The sequence below is a fragment of the Paroedura picta genome, chromosome 1, assembly GCF_049243985.1.
Source record: "Paroedura picta isolate Pp20150507F chromosome 1, Ppicta_v3.0, whole genome shotgun sequence".
In the NCBI taxonomy this organism is placed as follows: Eukaryota; Metazoa; Chordata; class Lepidosauria; order Squamata; family Gekkonidae; genus Paroedura; species Paroedura picta.
The window spans coordinates 194,662,795-194,687,529 of record NC_135369.1 but is presented as its reverse complement, the minus strand read 5'-3'; the positions used below and the strand labels follow the sequence as shown (position 1 = coordinate 194,687,529).

General features: G+C 47.9%; 1 protein-coding gene across 4 annotated transcripts in view; it reads right to left on the bottom strand.

Annotated features, from left to right (window-relative positions):
* The window catches only part of UGP2 (UDP-glucose pyrophosphorylase 2), a 52,747-nt gene extending 30,763 nt beyond the window's left edge, over positions 1-21,984 (bottom strand). The window contains exons 1-3 of one of the 4 annotated variants that reach the window (XM_077315633.1): positions 21,962-21,984; positions 4,795-4,922; positions 3,019-3,126 (exon numbers count right to left, since the gene is read on the bottom strand). In XM_077315633.1, the coding sequence (XP_077171748.1) occupies positions 3,019-3,126; positions 4,795-4,908 (222 nt within the window). In that variant the 5' untranslated portion in view covers positions 4,909-4,922; positions 21,962-21,984. Of the gene's footprint in view, positions 1-3,018; positions 3,127-4,794; positions 4,923-17,360; positions 17,661-17,769; positions 17,919-21,961 lie in introns of those variants that run through there. The other 3 variants (XM_077315616.1, XM_077315626.1, XM_077315610.1) reach the window with 3 other exon arrangements.
* Positions 21,985-24,735: the final 2,751 nt, after the last annotated feature.

Below are 24,735 nucleotides of genomic sequence, written 5' to 3'. Positions count from 1 at the left end.
AGCCTCCATTGGTTCTGTTGAAGCCATCCCTTAACGGCCTCCAGACCCTTGTCCAATGAATCTGGGGTGTATCTGATCAGCAGCCAATTAACAGATAGAGCTAGGTGTCATCAGCATACTAATTAGACCCCAGCCCCTGTCAGTGGACCTGAAAATCAAGATAACTGGAAAAACACACAGGAGGATGTCTGGGGAGGGGGGAGAGTGTGGCTCAATAAATCTTGCAGCCAGCAGAGGAATTCCTTTGTTCCGACTAGAGGGTAACATTAAACACAAAGAGAAGTTCTTGTCTTCAGAGTCTTTAATATCATCAAATCAAGACTAGACTCCCAGGTAATGCCTAGTTTCATTGTTAGACTTCTTCAGTTTTGTAATAGTAATCGCACACAACCAACCAATTAAAACAGAGCACAAGGGCTCTTGGGAACAAAATAAGGATCACTAACTGCAGGAATTATTGAGCCACATGATCCCCCCCTCACCAGCTGTGCAAGAGGGCGCAGGTAGATGCTGAGTAACATGGGGGGGGATTGCTACCTGTGGCAAGAACAAGACTGTTCTTCCTCAATGCCTACCCTCTGCCCCCGACCTTGGAGAAAAGAAATCAGCCACTATAAGTCTGATGCCCATATCTTCACGTTCGAACTGGGAGGGGTGAGAAGAGACAAATATAGAATAGTACAGATGCACTGGGAAACCAATATGTCAATAAAAAATATCCAAATATGGACTTATATAGAATCATAGAGGTGGAAGGGGCCACATAGGCCATCTAGTCCAACCCCCTGCTCAATGCAGGATTAGCCCTAAGCATCCTAAAGCATCCAAGAAAAATGTGTATCCAACCTTTGCTTGAAGACTGCCAGTGAGGGGGAGCTCACCACCTCCTTAGGCAGCCTATTCCACTGCTGAACAACTCTGTGAAAAAATTTTTCCTGATATCTAGCCTATATCGTTGTACTTGAAGTTTAAACCCATTACTGCGTGTCCTCTCCTCTGCAGCCAACGGGAACAGCATCCTGCCCTCCTCCAAGTGACAACCTTTCAAATACTTATCATGTCAAATACTATCAAATACTATCATGTCCCCTCTCAACCTCCTTTTCTCCAGGCTGAACATTCCCAAGTCCCTCAACCTATCTTCATAGGACTTGGTCCCTTGGCCCCAGATCATCTTCGTCGCTCTCCTCTGTACCCTTTCAATTTTATCTACATCCTTCTTGAAGTGAGGCCTCCAGAACTGCACACAGTACTCCAGGTGTGGTCTGACCAGTGCCGTATACAATGGGACTATGACATCTTGTGATTTTGATGTGATGCCTCTGTTGATACAGCCCCAAATGGCATTTGTGATTTTGATGTGATGCCTCTGTTGATACAGCCCAAAATGGCATTTGCCTTTTTTACCGCTGCATCACACTGCCTGCTCATGTTTAGTTTACAATCCACAAATACCCCAAGGTCTCGTTCACACACAGTGTTACTTAGAAGCGTATCCCCCATCCAGTAGGCATGCTTTTCATTTTTCTGACCCAGATGCAGAACTTTACACTTATCTTTATTAAATTGCATCTTGTTCTCATTTGCCCATTTTTCCATTGTGTTCAGATCTCGTTGAACTCTGTCTCTATCTTCCAGAGTATTTGCCAGTCCTCCCAATTTGGTGTCATCTGCAAACTTGATATAGAGTCGTCTCTCTTCAGTTATATAGAGACGACTCTATATAAGTCCAATTTGGATATTTTTTATTGCCATATTGGTTTCCCAGTGCATCTGTACTATTCCATATCTTCACGTTGGCATGGTGGTAAGCTAAAAGGACACAATCAACCATGTTGAATACTGCTATGAGGCCTAGCAATACAAGTACCCAGCCTAGTCCAGCTGCCTTCAGAGGTCATCTGTAAGAGCAACCAGAGCAGTTTCCATCCCACGGCCAGGCTTTAAACCAAAATGGAATGGGTCCAGAACTGACACCTCCTCTAGGAATGCCTGTTGTTATGGGTGGCTGGACACCCTGAATAGACTGGCATACTGTCCCAAACAACTAGTGGCATCCCTCAACCGTCCAGGTTATGCCAAAGCCAGACAGTCTGCCAAGGCCCAGCTGGGCCAGACTCCATCTTCTCTTCAGCTTGTTCTAAGCGACAGATTCAACATGACAGCTGCAGCATGGGACACGTCTTGCCTTCCTCTCCCCCCCCCAAACACCACTGTATTGCTGGTCAAGTGGCCGGCAGAGTCAAGTTTGCCTAGGCTTCTCCTTTGTCTTCTCATCTATGACTCAACCTAAGCTCTTGTCTTCTCATCTATGACTCAATCTGCCAGGGGAAATCACTCCCCCACCCCAAAAGTGGAAGCTGAGTGGGAAGCTTTCACAACAGCAGAGCTTTCTAGCCCACAGCGCTGCACAAGGGGGACTCCACTGCAGGGAAAAGGCGTCATCCAGCCAGCCAATGCCCTGCAGCAGAGAGGCAGTCTCCCCACATGGAAGGGGTCGTAGGTCTAGGAAAGTTGACTGGTGGGGCAAGGCATGTTTGGGATGGGGCCATCACTCCTGTCAGCCTCCCTGTGGCTACCACAGAAGTTTACACCAAGTCAAACCAAACCAAACCAAAGATCAACCACCTCAAATGTCCACCGTACCTAAATGACTTAACACTTTTGATGTGTGAGTCAAATGATGTGTACAGCACTGTCATCATGGTAACCCCAGCAAGAGGTAACTGATCAAGCAGAGGTGCTTTGCCATGTCCTTCTTCTGCAGAGCCTTCCTTGGGGGTCTCCCTTCCTACTACTGGCCCCGGGTTTTACCATGCCGCTTTCCCTTCCAAGTTGAATGATACTGCTCAATTAACCTAATGTTCGGTGGATCTAAAGAATGACATAATATCCATGGTACCAGATCTCTCTACACTGGGATGCCTCTCTGTTGTCCCAGTACGAGGGCATCAATACACACCCCCTGCTTTTGACGGCACATTTCAAAGTGGTTTTTCCCATCATACTGCCACTTACAGAATCTTCGGGAGGTCTCTGGATCTTCCCCCAGTCCACAGATGGTCCCTTTTCTTGTAAGAATCTGTGAAACAGCTTCTTAAAACCTTCCAGGTCCTTTTTAGTGTGCTGAAAGACAGAAGTGGTAGATTACTTGGAAAATTTGTGTCACACAAAGGCACAAACTGTCAGTGAATGCAAGTCCCAATGGGGGAAAAGTATTCTGCAATTCGTATTTTGGAAGTTCAGGAACTGAAACAGTTATTTTTTGTTTGTTTATTAGATTTTTAAACCGCCCTCCCATACGGCTCAGGGTGGTTTACATATAACATCACGGGGTGATACATGGAATGACATAATATACATGGAATGACATAATATACTAATGACATAATGAATGACATAATATACTAATATATATTAGTATATATTAGTATACCTAATTAGTATACCTAATATAACATAGTCAAAAGTAACATCAACAATAATCCAGCCGTGGTTCTAAATCAACACAATTTCAATGGTCTTGATCAACAATATAACAGGAACAGCAACTTAGATAAGGCCCCCAGAGATGTCAGACTGCTTCAGGCCATGGAAGGAGATGTCTGAGGGGGACCTGTGGAAGTTATTGGGTTTGGTCGGTCTCAGGCAAATGCCTGGTGGAGGAGCCCCCTTTTGTAGGCCCTGAGGAACTGTGGGAGTTCCAGCAGGGCCCTGATCTCTTCAGAGAGCTCGTTCCACCAGTTGGGGGCCAGGACTGAAAAAACTCTGGACCCTGCTGGGATCACCAGCCAGTTGGTGGTGGCAGAGCATAATGCTCTTTTATGGGTTTAAGCAGAGAGGCAGTCTCTCAGGTACACTGGGCCCAGACCACGTATGGCCTTGAAGGTAAGAACCAAAACTTTAAGCCTGATCCGGAATTCAATTGGGAGCCAGCCGAGTTCTTGGAGTGCCGGCCAGATGTGAGATCTCCATGTTGTATTGGTGAGAATCTGCAACAGCATTCTGCAACAGTTGTAGTTTCTAGATCAAGGATAAGGGTAGGCCAGCGTAGAGCAAGTTGCAGAAGTCCAATCTAGAGGTGACCGTCGCATGGATCACTGTGGCTAGATGTTCTAGGGCCAAGTAGGGTAGCTAGTAGCTTGGCTTGGCGTAGGTGGTAGAAGGCCAGCCGTGCTACTCTTGTGACCTGCGCCTCCATGGAGAGGGAGGGGTTGAGGATCACCCCCAGGTTTCTGGTGGAGTTTGCTACTGCTAGACACACTCCGTCCAGGTTGGGCAAGCGCGCTTCCTTGTTTGGTCCCTTCCTACTCAGCCACAGGACCTTCATATATGAAGGGTTGAGCTCCAGACAACTCGTCACTGCTTCCAGGCATCTGGCTAAAGTTTCTGGGAGGTAATTGGGGTGGTCATCCATCAGGAGGAAGAGAGGGTGTCATATGCATATTAGTGGCAACCCAGCCCAAACCTCCGCACCAGCTGAGCAAGAGGGCACATATAGATGCTAACTAAAACAGAAGAGAGGACATGGGGAGAGAAGAAGACTCCCAGTCCTTAAATATATTGCCAATTTCTGTAATTAAAGCAATGCTCTGGTTTCTTTTCTGAGTTAAACTGTACTTTACTATTGTACAAAGTTCTACAGATCACATTTAAGGGCTAAGCCATAAATGTTATTACCAATGCTTCATTTGTTCTCAAAGTCCAAGGACAACTAGCCAGATCTTAATACACGTCTAAGGCATCACCTTGAGAAATTCTCAAAATTCAACATCACCTCTCCTCAGTCCCTACCTCTAGCTCATTCTGTGGTGCCGTTGAAAGTATCTTGTCCAGTTCCACCTTCATAGAAAATTCCAGTTCTTGTCTAATCGCCTCCTGGAACTGGGAAGTGCCAGCCTGAGACATTGCTTTGCTAAAATCTTGGTTAAAAAGAGAAAGAGAGTTTTAGTAGATGCACACTTAGCAAAATACATCAGAAATCCAGCGACATTTTAAAGACCAATGACAAACCCTCAAGCAGGAGCTTCTGTGAGTCAGTGCTCATTTCTTTAGATCAGGGGTAGTCAAACTGCAACCCTCCAGATGTCCATGGACTACAATTCCCATGAGCCCCTGCCAGCAGTCGCTGGCAGGGGCTCATGGGAATTGTAGTCCATGGACATCTGGAGGGCCACAGTTTGACTACCCCTGCTTTAGATGCAATGCAGAAGAACATCATATGCTACAGTTTTGTAGGGAAGACTACCGAAGTGGTGTGGAGGAAAAGTTGGGGGCAGAGAGGGGCTTGGTGTGAACCCCATCACAAATATTTCAGGTGCCGTTCTCTGTGTGACCTAATGGACAATGAGATGCCAAAGGTTCCAGTCTCCCACTCACAAGGCCAAGAAGAACAAAAGTGTAATTAAGTAAAAACCAGTGAATCAAAGAAGAACAGTCTAAAACGTAAGAAAATTCACTGACATCAGAAAAGGGTTACAGTATGTTATGATGTTAAAAAGAGCCAATTAAAAGCCTCCAAGAAATGGGCCTGGTTCAACTATTAGAAATTATGGTATGAAAGTCCAAGTCTCTGTTTAGATTCTTGGCAAGATCTGATCCAACTCTTCCACATTGGTATTTCATAGACAGTGGTGATAAAATGTTCCGGTATTGCATATATAGGCCGACTTCAAAAAATCAATGGGACTCAACTAATGAACCATCAAAAGGGCCATACTATTTTTATGAAATGGTAGCCAGTAGCACATGAATCCAGATGGTTCCAAATACTTGAGGCTTTACGGCACTCACAAGGTGAAGCCAGAAAAATCCAGAGCAGATGTTTATCCAGAAGGTATAAGACAAGGGCTGCAACCCTAAGAATACTTTCATAGGGATAAAGTAGGACTTCTGTGGAACATCGCTTAAGATGGCTTTCTAAAGATATATCCCAGTTGCAGCTAAACTGGTGGACGCTAAGCAGCGTTAGTTCTGGTCAGCATTTGGATGGACCCAGGGAGCCCAGGGTCACTACCCAGAGACAGACAAGGGCCAACCACCCTGACCTGAATGGCCCAGGCTAAACCAATCTCATCACATCTCAGAAGCTAAGCAGGGTCTACCCTGGTTAATAATGGGATGGGAGACTGCCGAGGAAGACCAGGGATGCTACACAGAGGCCAACTACCTCTGTTGACCATGGAGGACCCCCTGAAATAATTTTTCCAGCTTCAGGGAGCCCCAGAAGTGGCGTTGGCCGGCCACACCTCCATGCCCGGCCCCCCCAGTAGTAACACGTCCCTCTGCTCTCAGGCAGGCTCAAGGAAGACTGTGGACACACACACACACACACACACACACACACACACTACAGGATGCAGTTTAAGGTGGAAGGTCTGCCCTCTCCCAGTTGAAGAAACCATGAGATAACTCACTCACAGCTGGAAGGGGGAGCGGTGGAAGTGGTTGCTTCCCTAGATCAGGGGTAGTCAAACTGCGGCCCTCCAGATGTCCATGGACTACAATTCCCAGGAGTCCTTGCCAGCATTCGCTGGCGAATGCTGGCAAGGGCTCCTGGGAATTGTAGTCCATGGATATCTGGAGGGCCGCAGTTTGACTTACCCCTGCCCTAGATTGCAGCCAAGCCCATTAAGACAGGAGGGGAAATGTTGCAGAGCCCCTCTGGAGTTCCCCTGGTTGGGAATCCCTACCTTATGGGGTCACTGCAAGTCAGCTGCAGCTTGACAGCCCACTGAGAGCCCTGGTCTATGTCTGGAGTTATTCTGCAGAGGACTGCACAGCACATCTCAGAGAAAAGAGCGCAACCCACTTTTAAGAAAATATTCATAGGGCTGCACCCCAGGACATCCCAAGATAGACGGCTGCCCATGAACTGGCCTGCTGTCCTCCGTTACAGTAATGTGCCTGATTCATTCAGCTCCCTCAAGAGTGTTCCTGTATCTAGACATTAAGCCATTACTAGGCAACCTGATGAATGAATGGCTCTAGCACTCATTCATGTTTACCTTGGTTTTTAAAAGCCATATACTCCACACACAGAGAGATAACAAAATAAGCAAAAACCAAGGACCAGCAGGCTCGCAAAGTGCAGAACCCCTTTATATCAAGCTGAGAAATGCAGACTATTTATTTTGGTAACTAGTTTTAAGAATGCTTCAAACTTGTTGGCAGCTTCCATAATGCTATGCTTAACTTCAGAAGAGAATTCATCAGACCTAAACAGTCCAGTGGGATTTTTGAAACATTCAGTGTGGTTTTTGGTAACAGAAAAAATTGTGAGCAAAGAATGAAGCCCTCCAGAGGGGAAACTAAATACTCAACATGTGAACTTTGCTTTTCGTTTTACAACACTGCCAGTTCCTATAAAAGGGCCGTTCTGTCTTCGCAAGAAGTACCCAGAGCATTCCCATGTTATGTGCCGGTTGCTTTAACTCGCATAACTACTTTCATTTAAGCACATCGCCTTTTTTAACCTCTTTCCTCTGCCACTAATGAATTCCTTGATTGCTCCGTCTTACGGATAGGCAGAATGCTTTAATGCTTGAATGGTGTCACAGCAGAAAAAGGCTTTGACAGCCAAAACGTAGGCTTAAAGAAAGCGAGTCCTTCATTCCTGAGAGGTGCAGTGCCTTAGTGTGCCCTGTGGGCACATCTGAAATCCTGAGGGTGGGCACAACAAAAGGCAGAGCCAGTCACACAAAGTCTGCCACCGTTCAACTTCAGGAACACACTACCGATCCTGACGGCAAAGCAACGTTTTAAAAAATCTGCACAGCCCACCGAATCTCCAGCAGTCAAAAGCCTGGCTGGACGAAAGCTCTGCTTGGCCCTGTGCACTCCCTGAAAACACCTGACAGGCACCAGAAAAGGTGGCAACAGAATCCTAGAGTGGGAAGGGGCGGACCATCCACCCGGACCATCCAGTCCAACCCCTGCTCAAGGCAGGTTCAGCCAGGCTGGACCCCCTCACAATAGGGACTCATGAACCAGGACCTGGGAGACGCAGGCTCAGATCCCAACTTGCGCTGTGAGAGCTTGCTGGGTGACTTCGGGCCACTGACACACTTAGCCCTCCACGCAGGGCTGTGGCGAGAACAACGTGGCCACCTTGGGTCCCCATTAGGGACAAAGGTGGGGTACAAATGATCCTTTGTGGAGGGGGCAGGGGGATGAGACATGCACACAGACGTGTCTCAAGGAAGAAAATCTACCGACAGCTGGTATTGGTCATATTATCTGGATAGTTTATCCACTTGTATTAAAAAAGCAGGATGTCTAAAATTAGTAAGGCTTAGAATTATACAATCATATCTACTGCTAATGACATATCTACTGGTAATGAATGGGGAAGGCACTGGCAAACCACCCCGTATTGAGTCTGCCATGAAAACGCTGGAGGGCGTCACCCCAAGGGTCAGACATGACTCGGTGCTTGCACAGGGGATACCTTTACCTTTACCTTTTATCTACTGCTAGAGAAGGCTGCTGCTTGGTTAGTTTAGGCCTGGGAGTTCATTCATTTTGTATATGTTTGAATTTGTTATTTATCAGGTGATATGACCACTTATGGTCATGTCAATCTGCTCCCCCCTCCTCTCTGGCCAATGATGGGCCGGGAGGCAGTAGGGAGAGGAGGGGCCCCGGGTGGGCGTGTCCACAGCTCTGCTTCTCAACCACATTCTGCACGATTACACCACTTCTGGGGTTCCTCGAAGCCTGAAGAATGTTTCAAGGGTTTCTCAATCGTAAAAAAGGTGAGAAAGGTTGTTTTAAGTCACATTGCAGTTCATTCACAGGTAACACCTTTGAAACATGAAGTTCATCAACTATGTGTTGAGAACTACCTGGTGATCTTGGGAGGCAGAGCCTGGAGAGAGCAAGATTTGGGAAGAGGGGACACCTCAGTGGGATATACCATAGAGTCAGGCCCCTCTCTGAGTCTGCCATTTCCTCCAAGGGAAATGATCTCTGTCATCTGGAGACTGGCTGGAATTCTAAGAGATTTTCAGGCCAACCCTTTAGAATACAAAACTGTTAGGCGTAGGTGGGGGTTGCCTCAAATGGTTTAATCATTTAATCGATCATAGAATTGGAAGGGATCTCCAGGGTCATCTAGTCCAACCTCCTGCAGAATATAGGAAACTCACAACTACTTGCTCACCCACAGTGGCCCCAATTCCATGCCCAGATGATGTTTTCCCCCCAAAACCCCCCCAGAAGCCCCGGCCAGTGTGGCCTGGAGGAAACTGGCCTCCTGATCCCAAAGTGCTGGGCCATGCAAGAGAGGGCCACGAGAGCCAGGCTCAGACACAATCCCTTCTGCCCACCCACTCACGATCGGCCTAAATTCACAGGAACAGCATTTCTGCCAGAGGGCTCCCCAGCCTCCACTTAAAAACGCCCAAAGGAGGTAGCTCAGAGGGTCATCTAGCCTTTGGCTCGTTTCCTATCTGGAGGCTGGAAATCCTCTTTGTGTGCCAAACGTCCCGATTAATGATGAGTCCAGTTTGTTGTTGCTAAGATAGACCAGCAAAAAAATGTACAATAAATTAATTTTACAGTTTGCTACGAGTATTTCTAAAGAACTATGTGAACCATATTTCTAGAGGTGCTGAAAGTTCCAAAGTCTTTTTTTCAGACCTTTTTTTCATACTTTTTTTTCTGGGGGGGGTCCATTTTTAGTACCAACCACTGATAAATATGCTACAGGTTTGAAAACAGTATTAAAACCTAAAGGATTTTTTTTAAAAATCTTATTTTTGCCTATGCATGCTACACCAGGGGCCTCCAGTGTGGTGCCCTTGGGAGCCACGATGCCTGCCGATTTAATTTGTGGCGCCCATCCAATGTTTTGAGTCAGAAGGGCCAGGCTTCCATACAGACAATGGAGAGCTGATTGGCCGGGCGGACTAAAGCACCACTTTTTCAGTGGCAGCTGTCAGTCTCCACAGTGTTGGCTTTATTTCCTCTCACTCCGCTGTGTCCCAGTCCATATTTTAAAACTACCCCTCTGCTCTCCGGCATTTGGGCTTCCTGTGTGTGGCTCATCTCCTGCAACAGCCATTTGGTGGCCACACCTACCGCCCTGTGCCAGAATCCCAAAGACGCCCATAGACCCCTGGCACTACACTATAACCTCTGAACCAGGAGCGGCCAATCGGTGGCTCTCCAGATGTCCCTCAGGGGCTCAAGGGAATTGTACTCCATGGACATCTGGAGAGTCACCGCTTGGCCACCCCTGCTCTCAGCAGGAGCTATGCCACACCTCCAACAAAATGACTCAGAACAGGGTGCAAGCTTCTGAGTTCTCCAGATACCTTCATCAAGCTGTTTTAAGAGAAGGGGGAGATGGGATTTCCCAGCTTCCATGTTTGAAATGCTGAGCCGGTATGCATATTTCAAACTGTGCTAGTTTCACTGAGCACCTTTGGTCTTCTGGGAAGAAGCAGCAACAAATGGATGGATCCAGACTTCACTGAGGCAGACGCACACCTTGGGTGCAACAGATCTTATCTCGCTTCTGTCAACAGCTCAGCTCAACCCACGCACCCCCCCCCCTCTCATCAAGTCACCATTTATGGCAAGAAAGGCAGGATAAAAATGCCCTGATGTAAATTTCACAGTACCCAAAAGAGCCTCTTGTGCAGCGACATGGTGTCTGAAGCTGTCTGCCCATGAGGCTGGGAGTTCGATCCCAGCAGCCGGCTCAAGGTTGACTCAGCCTTCCATCCTTCCGAGGTCGGTAAAATGAGTACCCAGCTTGCTTGCTGGGGGGTAAACGGTAATGAGTGGGGAAGGCACTGGCAAACCACCCCGTATTGAGTCTGCCATGAAAACGCTGGAGGGCGTCACCCCAAGGGTCAGACATGACCCGGTGCTTGCACAGGGGGTACCTTTACCTTTAAAAATGTCAAATCGTGCTTTAATCATAGAGTTGGAAGGGACCTCCTGGGTCATCTAGTCCAACCCCCTGCACTATGCAGAACACTCACAACCCTATCGCTCCAATGGTAATAAAAGAAAGAAATTTTACTTACAAAAGTAGAAGCACAGCTTACATGACATACTGTCACCTGCCACCCCCTTGAACCTTCACAGAATCAGCCTCTCCGTCAACTGCTCCTTGCAAAGGCTTGTCTCCAGGGTTCTCCTGTCTCCTCTAGAACTGCCCTTCCAACCAAACAGCCAAATTTGCCCTCAACACTCAAAACTCCAAAAGGAATTACATATATAATTGCTATAGGGGAAGCACCCCCCACACACACGCACACACACACACACATCACAAGATTGCACTGTCACATTCTGGAATCTCAAAGAATTTCTCCACGCATTTATTACAACATAATAAAATGAAGAGATTGAAAGACACACATTCACCTTGCAAAGAATGCCTTGCAGATGCAGAATTCCTCTGTAGCAGAGAGTACAAGAGAAGCCTATGAATTTGACAGCCTGAGTATCCGAGCTGCATGTTTTGTAAAATGCTGCTCTGAACTCTCATGTGACATTTTCCTACACATATTCAAGATCTCCCCTGGATTAAGGTGTGTGGGTACAAACTGCTGCCAAGTCACAACCAACTTATGGCGATCGCACAAGGGCTTCTTGGCAAAGAGCAATTCCAAGGCGGTTTGGCACCGCTTACCTCTGCGTGGCACCCCCGGGCTTCCCTGCTTAGTATCACGAGGGCTGATGAGATGGGGCGAGCTTGGGACACCCAAGTCAGTGGCGCAAAGCACCCAGGTACTGTAGAAAGCACCATCATGCTGCACCCACGATGGGTTAAAAATCAATTGCCTTAGAAGCACAGCAGCTTTACAGTTTATCCCTGATCCTCCATATTTCCTGGTTAAGGGGAAGATGCCATTCAAACAAATTACAATGATGATCTGACTCCAATGGTAATAAAAGAAAGAAATTTTACTTACAAAAGTAGAAGCACAGCTTACATGACATACTCACGTAGGTACATTTAACTGACTGTGAGCAGATGAATTTCAAAAAGGTTATCTTGCTACAGCTCCAAGGCCAGGTAAGAGAGAAACAAATGAAGGTCTCCTCTCTCCCTCTCAAGATGAAACAGAAGGCAAGCAAGGGCCAAAGAGGCTCAACATCTAATTGGTGAGAGGGAGGGGCCAGCTGCCAAATGTACCCAAAGAGAGAATCCCTCTTAACCCTTTCCCTCCTAGAGCCTATTGCATGCTGTTACAATGTCCAGCGTTTTCAAGGCAAGAGGTATGCAGAGGTGGTTTGCCATTGCCTGCCTCTGCATAGTGAGCCTGGTTTCCTTGGGGGGGGGAGGGTGTCTCCCTTTCAAGTGCCAGCCAGAGTCCACCTTGCTTGGAATCATGAGATGGAATAAGACTGGGCCAGCTCAGACCACCTGAGTCAGGGCGAGACTGAGGTAGGAAACAAAATGTCAGATAGAAGAGCTATTTAAGGCTAAATGTGGTCAATCGGTATTTTTATAACCAACACTTGCATCTTAGCATGTGCTGCTATTGAACTTTGTCTAATTTTCAAGAGAAGCGCGAGTGTTTTATGAGTCATCCAATACCTTCTTGGGCATGTGGGGAATATTTTAAGTGATGCCAGCCTCCAGGTGGAACCTGGAGATCCCCTGAAATGACAGATCCAGACCAAAGAGACTAGTTCCCTGGCAAAATGGATGCTTTGGGGGGGTGGGTTCTATGGGCACTGGACCCCCTGTTCTCCCCAGGTCCCATCCCGAATTCTATGGGAGTTTTCTAACCTGGTCTGGCAATCCTACCCCTTCACTCCCCTCTGTTGGTGGCCAAGGAGCGCCTGGCAACCCTAATCCAAAGACCTATTTTGGGTTTGTCCAAGAATTTGGACAAGTCCAGTAGAAATTTGCCACTGTTTCACTGGAAGTTTGAACAACAGGATCTACAGCATATCAGAAACACGTTTCAAGAGTGGCTTATAGTGTGCGGCCAAGTAACTAAACTCTTGGCTCCCAACTTCTGCCATCTTGTAGTTAAGCGTAACAGTTGCTTTTACCCTATGCTTTTCTTTATAAAATAGATGGACGTATTTTTAGAAAATTTTTTACCACTGTGTTAATGTTTAATGTTAAACACTGAACTGCCGAGTCAATTCATCTCACCTTCTTTCAATTCCAACGCCAGCAGCTGACCATTAATTCTTTTTGCTATCATTTGTTTTTCTAAAATCCACAATTTTGAACATATTTTTTGGAATTGTGTTCCACTGATCACTGCCAAGTAACTTTGCTAAGATTGTGGTTTTAATAGGAATGAAAAAGCTACAAGCATTATGACACGTTTTAAAAAATTTATTTACTTACTCCTCCCTAAATCGTGAGAAAGAGAATTCCTTGGGAGTTCCACTGGCCTTCTAAAAGCTAAACATACCTTGGAAATTCTAACATCTAGCATCTATCAGTATGTATATGCCTCATTACTGAATCCCTCCCCTGACCCATGGTTTCCATTTTCTGGCAATTTATTTCTTATGCCACACTATTACCATGAATGTATGTTACTATATCCAAGCCCAACAAAACTAAATCAGAGTCCAGTCAGGCACCTTTAAGACCAACAAAGATTTATTCAAGGTGTGAGCTTTCGAGTGCAAGCACTCTTCCTCAGACTATGAACTGACTGCATACCCACTTGAATATATCCAAGCCCTTATACTTAAATGCATGAACCGGATAGAGACAAATTGATTTCAACATATACAATCAAGGTAGAATCAAGGCTTAAGAGAAGATAACATGAACATTTCTCAAGACAAAAAAACAGTTTATCTTCATAGAAAGATACAACATTGAGCTTCAAAGATTAAAATGAAATGCAAATGGCTTTGCTATAAGCACCATTCTTCACACACATATTTTCCTCTTGTTTTCTAGGCGTACCATACTGTTTGGGAACATAAGTGCAAGCCAGAATATTTTCATACTTGTTAGAAAGTGATCTTCACGAGATTGGGAGGTCTGTGCCCTTAGACAAACCACTGCCGATGCAGTCATAGTGAGTTTTTCATTGGGCAAAGTGGTACACAACACAGGCTCTTCTCCCCAGGGGGAAACCTAACATGGAGCCACAAAGCCCAACAGCTGCTACCTCTGCCTATTACAATAAATAATGCTAATCACAAATTATCTCCACATCTCAGTTTGAGAAGAGATCCCAGCAGATACACTCTAGGACTTGAGATAACTGGATTTAAACGCTTGCTCAATTAGATACTTAGTAAACTGTTTCCAGCAAGGTGAGGACACTCAGGATCCATTCACCACCTATGAAATTATGAGCGTGACTTCACCAATTACTACTGGCAGCAAGGAAAGCAAGGATGAATGAGAAGGGCTACTATCTGGCTTCACATATGCAGCTATGGATCTGCAACACTTTCTCTAGGCAGTTTCATTTTTTAATAAAGCTATTGGTTAAACTGGGTTCATTCTGAATTATTTTCTGTATTACTTTAAATAAGTGTTTTTAACGTTCAAACATTTTCATGTTTGCAACCCTCGGGGCCCTGTTTGGATGGAAAGACACCAAACTGTTTAAAATAACAGGAGTGCTGTTCCAGTAACACCAGCTGTGGTATCTACAAGCACCCCTGATTCTATGGACCCGGGTATTTGTTTTGTTTAGGGTTAAGCGGGAAATATCCATGTTAAATGGCCATGTGAAGAGTACCCAGTTTATCCATTTTACAGAAGATGTAGGATTATTTGCCAGCCAGAAGCAGTTTAAAAAGATGCAGTTACATACCCATAACATCCCCCTCTTGCTATAAAGGAAGCCAAGAGCTTTGTTAGTGCCAAATGAACTTAGCATTTTGTAAATGCCAGCATGTTGACTGAAGCATGTTTCATCATACATATTCTCTTTGAAGGTGAAGTGCAAGAAACCAAGGACACAGGGTGGCCTCTCTCTTTTAAACAGCACGACGATCCCATTCGGTAGCATTCTGCCATGCTTCTTTTTTTTTTTTTGGCAAATGCATTTTGAAGTCACACTGCTTGTAAGCTAAATCGCTGTCCAGTGGAACAGCCCACATACAAAATGTAGTCTGGTTGGGAATACAGAATTTGAAAGTCATTCAGCCCAGTCCACCCAGAATTCTTCGCTCTCTCTTGAATTCAGCAGAACTTATTCCCAAGGAATTGCTCACGGAACTGAGAACATATAAGTAGTTTTGTCTGGCTGCAGGCCCCTTGTGTTTGATGGGAACTGATCTGCATGGCACCTCAGGAAGGTATTTTAAATATGTCACAATACACCTTCAAATATCTTTGGAATTTCAGTCCACAAACTGTGGAGATTAACTAGATGTTTGCCAGTTAATTCTAGGGCCTGCACATTTTCACCCTCACATGATGAGAAAAACTTGGAAGTTCTGACTGACAATAATTGACTGCATCAAATTTCTTGGTTTAAATTAATTCAAATCACCCATACATGGCATACTCAAAACTAATATGGTAACCCTCATCTCCCCCAACACCCCAAATACAAGTCTAAGAAAATCATGATAGTCCCAGAAAAGAATACGCTAAAAAAAACCCATAAAACCCAGTGTGTTTCAATATTTATGCGCAGAAACATGATAAACAAGTATAGAAGGGGTGTTATAGAACAAGGGTTTTTAAATTGTACATTTATAGAACTTACTTCATAGCCAAGTAGTCCCAAACAAATGTTTGAACACTATTCTACAAGCTGCCTGCACAACAATGGTTTAATATGCACACATTGGTTTCACAGGTATGACAGGGCTAGAGGTTTCTTTAAACCTATATTGAGAAATTCAATGTTCTCAAGCAGCAGTTTTAAAATATTCAGGGTGGGGAAGGACACAGTGTTCCTTACACATCCTGTTTTCAGCACTTTCTTCTCCCATCCCCTCCAGTTGATGAAACTGTAATTTTAGCGAATTCTACACTGCAGCCTACTTAAAACTGCCTTGCAGTCCTATGTATTCAATAAGACATCTGTTCTGCATTTTAAATGAATGCAAAATCCAACACACTGTGGGGGCCATTTTGTTCAAGCTAACACCTTCAAACAATTTAGCCAATAGTTTTTAAAAAGTCAAACTGTTTACAGGAGAATACCTCAACATCTAAGCCTAAGTGTTGAAATTTATGAGGAGATTGGGATATTCCATGACAGTGCCAGTAAAAAAGTATAGCACAAGCATCAATCAAAAGGGTATATAATTTTAGTCTCTATTTGAACTCCAAGATTATTCTCACCTTTATAATTTATCAAGGTGATTTTTGACATTATACAACGGCCTGCTTGTTCAACTATAAATGAAACCCATTTTATGTAAAATGGCTTCCTCCACTATTGGGTTTAAAAACTGCAACATGCTCACCTAAAGAAAAAAAAATTATAGGCTCTCAACTGAAAGGGAGCTGGCTGTAACCAGACTGCTTGGTTCTTACCCTGCCTATGGGGTTATTATTGTGTGTCTGCAATTAGTATACATAACAACAATATTGTACTAGCTTAAATCCTACCCCAAATACACCATAAATCCAGGTACTGAAAACCTGCTCCAGGATGACGACTAAACCAACTTATTAACACAAATACTTTCCTTAACAAGTCTTTTGGGGGGCAGCACAGAGGGGCAGAGACAAGAGCCCTTTCCTTCTAAAGAACAACACAGCAGGAAGAACCCTTCCTGGGGAGGAGGGAGAAATGCATCAAGGCCATAAGGCCTCCTAGAAAACGACTTTTTACGGGCTAGCCCCAATTTCACAACAGAGGATTCTGAAAGTCACATCACGTACACATAGAGAGAAAATACTAGGACACAGGCACAGCCTACCAAATCCATCGCATGCCAAAAATTTATCTTAAAACTATCCTGAGCAGATACACGATTGATTGTACATGCCCATCAAGCCTTAGCCAGAGAACGGGGTAACAAATCAGGGGCTTATCATAGGGCACCCCCCTCCTGTTCAAAGCCACCTCAGCCTGGATTTCGAAGGCGGCCCAAATGCACTTTGAAAGTCCAGACCAGGATGGTGGCAGCCTTGCTGGCCCCTCCACAGACCCTCAAAAAAAAGAAAAAAGAAGATGGGGGGGGGGAATAACTGTGCAATGACCCCAAATCCTCCTCGGTTTTAAGCCCTCTCCTTTCCCCCAGCAAGACAACACCACGGCAGGCTCAGACACTATTCTGTTAATAATAATAATAATAATAATAATAATAATAATAATAATAATAATAATAATAATAATTTGATGATGATGATGATGATAATGATAATAATAATAATAATAAAGTCACCACGGCGAAGCAGCCTCAGAGCGTTCCAGAAGCAAAGCAGTTCTTACCTTTTGCAAACGAAGACATTATTGCAGCTCTTTTATGAAAAATAAATAAATATTCTCGCTCTATAAATATAGGAAAAATGTAAAACCCCTCCTCCCCCCCTCCCCCGCACAGCCTGGCGGGGGAAATGAGAGGAGACTTTCTCCCGCAGACAGAGGGGCTGTCTCGCCAGAAGGGGGGGGGGGTCTTCAGAGGCCTGCCCGGGGCGTGGCTATGGGCAGGGGGGCTCCCGCTCCGTCTCCCGCTGGCTCTGCGCGCCCCCCGGCCGAGGAGTGAGCGAGGGCGCCCCCCGCCCGCCCTTAAAGGCCTGCCGCCCAGGGAAGGGGCGGGCCCTCGCCCCGCCTGCTGCCACTCAACGCGCGGCCTGCCCCCGCCCGCCCCCCCCCGCCACACACAACCACAACCACACACCACACACCGCTGCAGACCCGCATCGACGCCTTCCTTGGCTCTTACGAGCGGCTTCCTCGGGCGGGGGGGGGGGGTAAAGGGGGACGAGGGCAGCTCCTTCCTTCCTTCCTTCTTCCTTCCTTCCCGCCCCTCACAACAGGCCGGTTTCGCCTTCTTTCCCCTCAGGGGAGGCCCAGGCCCAAGGACTGCATTTCCCATGAGCCCCTGCCAGCGCGCCCTCATGGGAAGTGTAGTCCACGGCCCTGTGGAGAGCTGCCATTTGGCCACCCCTGCGGCTCTCCAATGCCCGTGGACTATAATTAGCATGCTGACAGAGGCTCATGGGAAGTGTAGTCCATGAGCATCTGGAGAGCCATTGTTTGGCCCCCATGGGGCAGGCTTTCACGTGTGTGCTCACTTCTTCAGGCTGTCATCTTAAAGGTGCCACAGGACTCAAAAGTGGATTTGTATGTATTTATGCTCGTTCTAACCCACCTTTCGCTCACGGATTACTCAGATTTTGGGTGGATGCCTTCTCAGACCAGAGAACTGTCAGCAGAGGGTTAGAAAGCGCACATAGGATTTCAGCTTTAAGAAATATATATATACGGCAGGGGTGCCCAAACTGTAGCTCTCCATATACATGCTGACAGAGGCTCATGGGAATTGTAGTCCATAGATATGAGTCCAGTGGCACCTTTAAGATGACAACCTGAAGAAGTGAACACACATGTGAAAGCCTGCACCAGGTGTGGCCAAATGGTGGCTTTCCAGATGTTCATGGACTACAATTCCCATGAGCCCCTGCCAGCATGGAAAGCAACCATTTGGCACCCCTGGCCTAGACAGTGAATCCAATTTCTGTTAGCCTTAAAAGTGCCACTGGACTCAAACTTTGCTCAGATACAAGCCAAGAAATCAGCTGGGTTTTCATTTTGATTTGGACTGGGGTGGGTGGGGGAATCCTGAAAAAAAAAAATCAGATATTTAATAGTACAATCCTATACATGGATCAGTTTAGAGCCCAAGGAGATTTTCACGGAATCAACGTTTTGAGAGTCAGAATTTCTTTTTTTTTTTTAAGTTGGGATAGAGATCTCAGAGTCTTTATATCCCATTCTGACTAAGATTCGAATTGAGCTGCATATAGGATTCTCAACGCTCCTGTCATCAGACGCAAACTGGAGATCTCAGAATCCTCATATCCCAGTCAGGACAGAGATCCACATTCCTACTTTGACCCAGGGAAATTTACACCCCAAAATTCTTGTTCGTCTGTTGGCTTCAAATCTATCTTTTCTACTGCAGATCAACCTTCTCAAACAATTCTATATCCAAGAAGTGTGCAGGTACACAAAGCTTACATCCAGAATTAATCTCTGTTGCTGGTCCTAAATGTGCCACTGGACTCCAGCTTCAAACCAACACGGCGACCCTCCAGAATCAACCCAATACACAGATTAAACTCTGCTATTTTGAAATTCAAAATGATGAAAAGTTGATTATTTGCAAAACCACACCTCTTACTCCAGCACAAATCGTAAAGCTTTCCCCTTATTTGAAGCCCTTCTCCTCCATGGCGAGAAGAATAAAATTATGGAAATCAGCATCAGTAGATACAGCCATGGCCACAAGCATAGGTGGCATGTAAAAAATTAGATAAACGAGGGGCAGGTTATTCAGTGTCTACGACGTATGCTGACTGAAATGGAACCTCCACATTCAGAGGCAGTAAATCTCTGAATCCCATTACCGGGAGGCCTCTAGACCCTGTTGCTGGACTTGTTAAAGGAACTGGCTGGTCCCTGTGTGAGATGGACCCTTCCTGGTCTAATCAAGCAGGGCTCTCCTGATGTCCTTATGAAGACCTCGGCCTCCCTGCCCTGTGGCTGGCCCTGCAGAGGAACTGGCTGGCCCCTGGGTGAGACGGGAGGCTGGACTGCAGGGACCCTCCCTGGCCTGACCCAGCAGGGCTCTTCTGAGGGTCTTCTCAGGGGAAGGCCTCAGCCTCTCTGCCCTGTGGCTGGCCCTGCAGAGGAACTGGCTGGCCCCTGGGTGAGACGGGAGGCTGGACTGGAGGGACCCTCCCTGGCCTGACCCAGCAGGGCTCTTTTGAGGGTCTTCTCAGGGGAAGGCCTCCCTGCCCTGTGGCTGGCCCTGCAAAGGAACTGGCTGGCCCCTGGGTGAGACGGGAGGCTGGACTGCAGGGACCCTCCCTGGCCTGACCCAGCAGGGCTCTTCTGAGGGTCTTCTCAGGGGAAGGCCTCAGCCTCTCTGCCCTGTGGCTGGCCCTGCAGAGGAACTGGCTGGCCCCTGGGTGAGACGGGAGGCTGGACTGGAGGGACCCTCCCTGGCCTGACCCAGCAGGGCTCTTTTGAGGGTCTTCTCAGGGGAAGGCCTCTCTGCCCTGTGGCTGGCCCTGTAGAGGAACTGGCTGGCCCCTGGGTGAGACAGGAGGCTGGACTGGAGGGACCCTCCCTGGCCTGACCCAGCAGGGCTCTTCTGAGGGTCTTCTCAGGGGAAGGCCTTGGCCTCTCTGCCCTGTGGCTGGCCCTGCAGAGGAACTGGCTGGCCCCTGGGTGAGACGGGAGGCTGGACTGGATGGACCCTCCCTAGCCTGACCCAGCTGGGCTCTTCTGAGGGTCTTCTCAGGGGAAGGCCTCGGCCTCTCTGCCCTGTGGCTGGCCCTGCAGAGGAACTGGCTGGCCCGAGTGAGACGGGAGGCTGGACTGGAGAGACCCTCCCTGGTCTGACCCAGCAGGGCTCTTCTGAGGGTCTTCTCAGGGGAAGGCCTTGGCCTCTCTGCCCTGTGGCTGGCCCTGCAGAGGAAGTGGCTGGCCCCTGGGTGAGACGGGAGGCTGGACTGGAGGGACCCTCCCTGGCCTGACCCAGCAGGGCTCTTCTGAGGGTCTTCTCAGGGGAAGGCATCAGCCTCTCTGCCCTGTGGCTGGCCCTGCAGAGGAACTGGCTGGCCCCTGGGTGAGACGGGAGGCTGGACTGGAGGGACCCTCCCTGGTCTGACCCAGCAGGGCTCTTCTGAGGGTCTTCTCAGGGGAAGGCCTCAGCCTCTCTGCCCTGTGGCTGGCCCTGCAGAGGAACTGGCTGGCCCCTGGGTGAGACGGGAGGCTGGACTGGAGGGACCCTCCCTGGCCTGACCCAGCAGGGCTCTTCTTATGTTCTTATGTTCTTATGAAGGCCTCAGCCTCTCTGCCCTACTCTAGTAACTATGTGCACCAACCCTTTCACGCATGCTAAATAATCCAGTTCCCATCCAGGTGAAAGTGGATCTTGCCATTCCACCCTGTAGAACCCAGCGGCAAAGTGCAGTGAGCATGCGTTATTTAGTATGTGTGAAAATGCCAACCACCAGTCTGACCCAGCAGGGCTCTTCTTAGCGTCCAACTTGGGTCACCTTGAAATTGTTTCCAGCTTAATTATTCCTCGGAACCCGGAAGTCTGAGGTTTGCCTCCTCTTCTGTGATTGTGGTGAGAGACCACGGGAGGGGGGGGAGGGAGATCTGCGAAGGGAAATCAACTCTAAGCGGCTGGATGCTGGGATTCAAGGCAAGGATTTTAGGGCCGGGGTGTATCCCCCCTCCCCCCCCCCCGGAATCTTAGGCCAATTTTCAACAAACAACATTTCTGAACCACAGAGGCGAGGCTGTGCCCCCTTTGCACACCAAGAATGAACGTGGGGAGGGGCTTGCTTCCCCCCCCCTAATTAGGGAAAGTCAAATTCCTGGGGGGGGGATCTCTCTGGGGGAGGCTCCTTCCCACCCCCACGCACGTCCTTTAAAAGTGAAACTCCGCCCTCGCCAGGCAGCCAGGCAGGGAAGCGGCGTCCAGGGGACTGGCAGGGCGCGGCGTGCGAGGCCGGGGAGGCGGCTGCCCTTGCAAGGCCCGGCGGCGGTGGCGGGGGGCGGAGGGTCTCCTCCACGCTCTAGGGCAGGGGGAGTGCAGAGGTCCGTGGACTACAATTCCCAGGAGCCCCTGCCAGCATTCGCTGGCAGGGGCTCCTGGGAATTGTAGTCCACGGACCTCTGGAGGGCCGCATTTGGACAGCCCCTGTTCCAGGGCTAGCCCCGTTGTTCCCCCCCCCCGGGGACACCCCGTGCTCCCCCCTCCTCCTCCTCCTCCTCCTCCTCCCCCCCACGCACGCACGCGCGGTGCTGCAGGGCCGCCCCCTTTCTGCCCTCCCCCTTGCTTTACCCACCTGGGCGCGCTCTGCTTGGGGCGGGCGCACGGAGGGAGGGAGGGGGGCGGGCTGGCCCCGGAGGCGCAACGCGGTCTCCTCCCACCCCGGGCCGGGCTCCGGCGCCAAGGGAAGCAGGCGGGGGACCCCTGGGCGCCTCTTGCCCTGGGAAGCCTGCGGGGGGGGGGGGGGCACCTGCCTGGCCAGAAGGCAGAAGGGCGCCGCTCATGTTTGCACACGTGGCCGCTCTAATAAAAGACTGGGCCTGTAGCCCGAAGGATAACATTTTAGGGCCAGGGAATCAGCAGCTTTGTGGAACTCTCTTGGAGACTGGAGGGTAGGCTAAACTTAAAAGGGGGAACAGGCGTAGCAGAAGCGCCACTGAATGGGTTTTGGACACCCGTTTGTTGTTGTTGTAGTTAGGTGCAAAGTCGTGTCCGACCCATTGTGACCCCATGGACCAGGGGTAGTCAAACTGTGGCCCTCCAGATGTCCATGGACTACAATTCCCAGGAGCCCCCTGCCAGCATTCGCTGGCAGGGACTCCTGGGAATTGTAGTCCATGGACATCTGGAGGGCCACAGTTTGACTACCCCTGCCATGGACAATGATCCTCCAGGCCTTCCTGTCCTCTACCATTCCCCGGAGTCCATTTAAGTTCACACCAACTGCTTCAGGGACTCCTCGATCGCTCCCAGCATTAGGCTCTTCTCCAGGGAGTCCTTCCTTCTCATGAGGTGGCCAAAGTATTTGAGTTTCATCTTCAGGATCTGGCCTTCTAAGGAGCAGTCAGGGTTGATCTCCTCTAGGACTGACCGGTTTGTTCGCCTTGCAGTCCAAGGGACTCGCAAGAGTCTTCTCCAGCACCAGAGTTCAAAAGCCTCAATTCTTTGATGCTCGGCCTTCCTAATGGTCCAACTTTCGCAGCCATACATTGCAACTGGAAATACCATAGCCTTGACTAAACGCACTTTTGTTGGCAGGGTGATGTCTCTGCTTTTTAGGATGCTGTCTAGATTGGCCATAGCTTTCCTCCCCAGGAGCAAGCGTCTTTTAATTTCTTTGTTGCAGTCCCCATCTGCAGTGAGCTTGGAGCCCAGGAAAATAAAATCTGTCACTATCTCCATTTCTTCCCCATCTATTTGCCAGAAATTGAGAGGGCCAGATGCCATGATCTTTGTTTTCTTGACGTTGAGTTTCAAGCCAACTTTTGCACTCTCCTCCTTCACCCGCATCAAGAGGCTCTTTAGTTCCTCTTCACTTTCTGCCATTAGAGTGGTATCATCTGCACATCTGAGGTGGTTGATATTTCTCCCTGCAATCTTGATCCCAATTTGTGACTCCTCTAATCCCGCCTTTCTCATGATGTGCTCCGCATACAAGTTAAATAGGCAAGGCGACAGTATACAGCCTTGCTGAACTCCTTTCTCAATTCTGAACCAATCAGTGATTCCATGTTCGGTTCTCACTGTTGCTTCTTGACCTGCATATAAGTTTCTCAAGAGACAAATAAGATGCTCTGGTATTCCCATCTCTTTAAGAACTTGCCACAATTTGTTGTGCTCCACACAATCAAGGCTTTAGCATAGTCAATGAAACAGAAGTAGATGTTCTTCTGGAACTCCCTAGCTTTCTCCATGATCCAGCGTATGTTGGCAATTTGATCTCTAGTTCCTCTGCCTCTTTGAAATCCTGCCTGTACTTCTGGAAGTTCTCGGTCCACATATTGCTGGAGCCTAGCTTGTAGCATGAGAAATGAGTGCAATGGTGCGGTAGTTTGAACATTCTTTGGCATTGTCCTTCTTTGGGATTGGAATGTAAACTGACCTTTTCCAATCTCAAAATAAATAACCTGAGTAGGGGGCGTGACACAATTTCAGAACGGTAGAATCTGTTATCAGAATTCTGTTCCATGATCCATGAGATTGTATTGTGTATGGGACGATATATGTGTAGAAACGACCTACGTTACACGACAAAATGGTTTCTGGCCCCTTTCCAGTCATTGCTATTTAGGTTAGACGAAGGAACAGGGAAACTGCAGACGTGTGGAAATACAGAATACCATGCTACAAACGTCATTAGAAGCAACAACCGAGTCATCTTTCTTAGGGTGGGGTGCACAGTTGCAGTAATGTTTCGGTTACTTGTCTTCCTTTTTTTAAAAAAAGGCTTGAAAATGTCAGGGTAAAATTAAGCAATACCAGAAATTATTGCTGATGTCACTAGACATGATTCAAGGGAACTTTTGTGCCACCAATGAATTGGTTCTGTTGCTTAACAGAGAAACTTTCCCTTCAATACATTATATGTAGGTCTTTTTGAGGGGGCAAGTAAGAGAAGAAGAGTTGGTTCATATATGCCACTTTTCTCTACCAGAAGGAGTCTCAAAGTGGCTTACAGTCACCTTCCCTTTGCCCACAACAGGCACCCTGTGAGGGAGGTGGGGCTATGTGAGAGTAGCACTATCAGGACTGTGACAAGCCCAAGCTCTTCCAGCTGGCTGCATGTGAGGGAGCAGGAATCAAACTGGGCTCTTAATGAGTACCCCAAGCTAGGGGAGAACTCAAATGCCTGTTGGGTGAATCATTCTGGCCAGTAACCTGTCAACTTCGGAACTATTTAAATCCAGCTGTTAAAAAGATTCTTTGGATACAGGGGAAAAGAATCTGGGAAGGGAATATGCTTAAGGGTCCTCCCTCCCCCCCCCCAAACCTGCTTATATGCCCCCCCCCAATGTTTGGCTTCCATTAACTCTTTCCTAGAGCAAGGGCCCATGGGTACCATCGCACCCA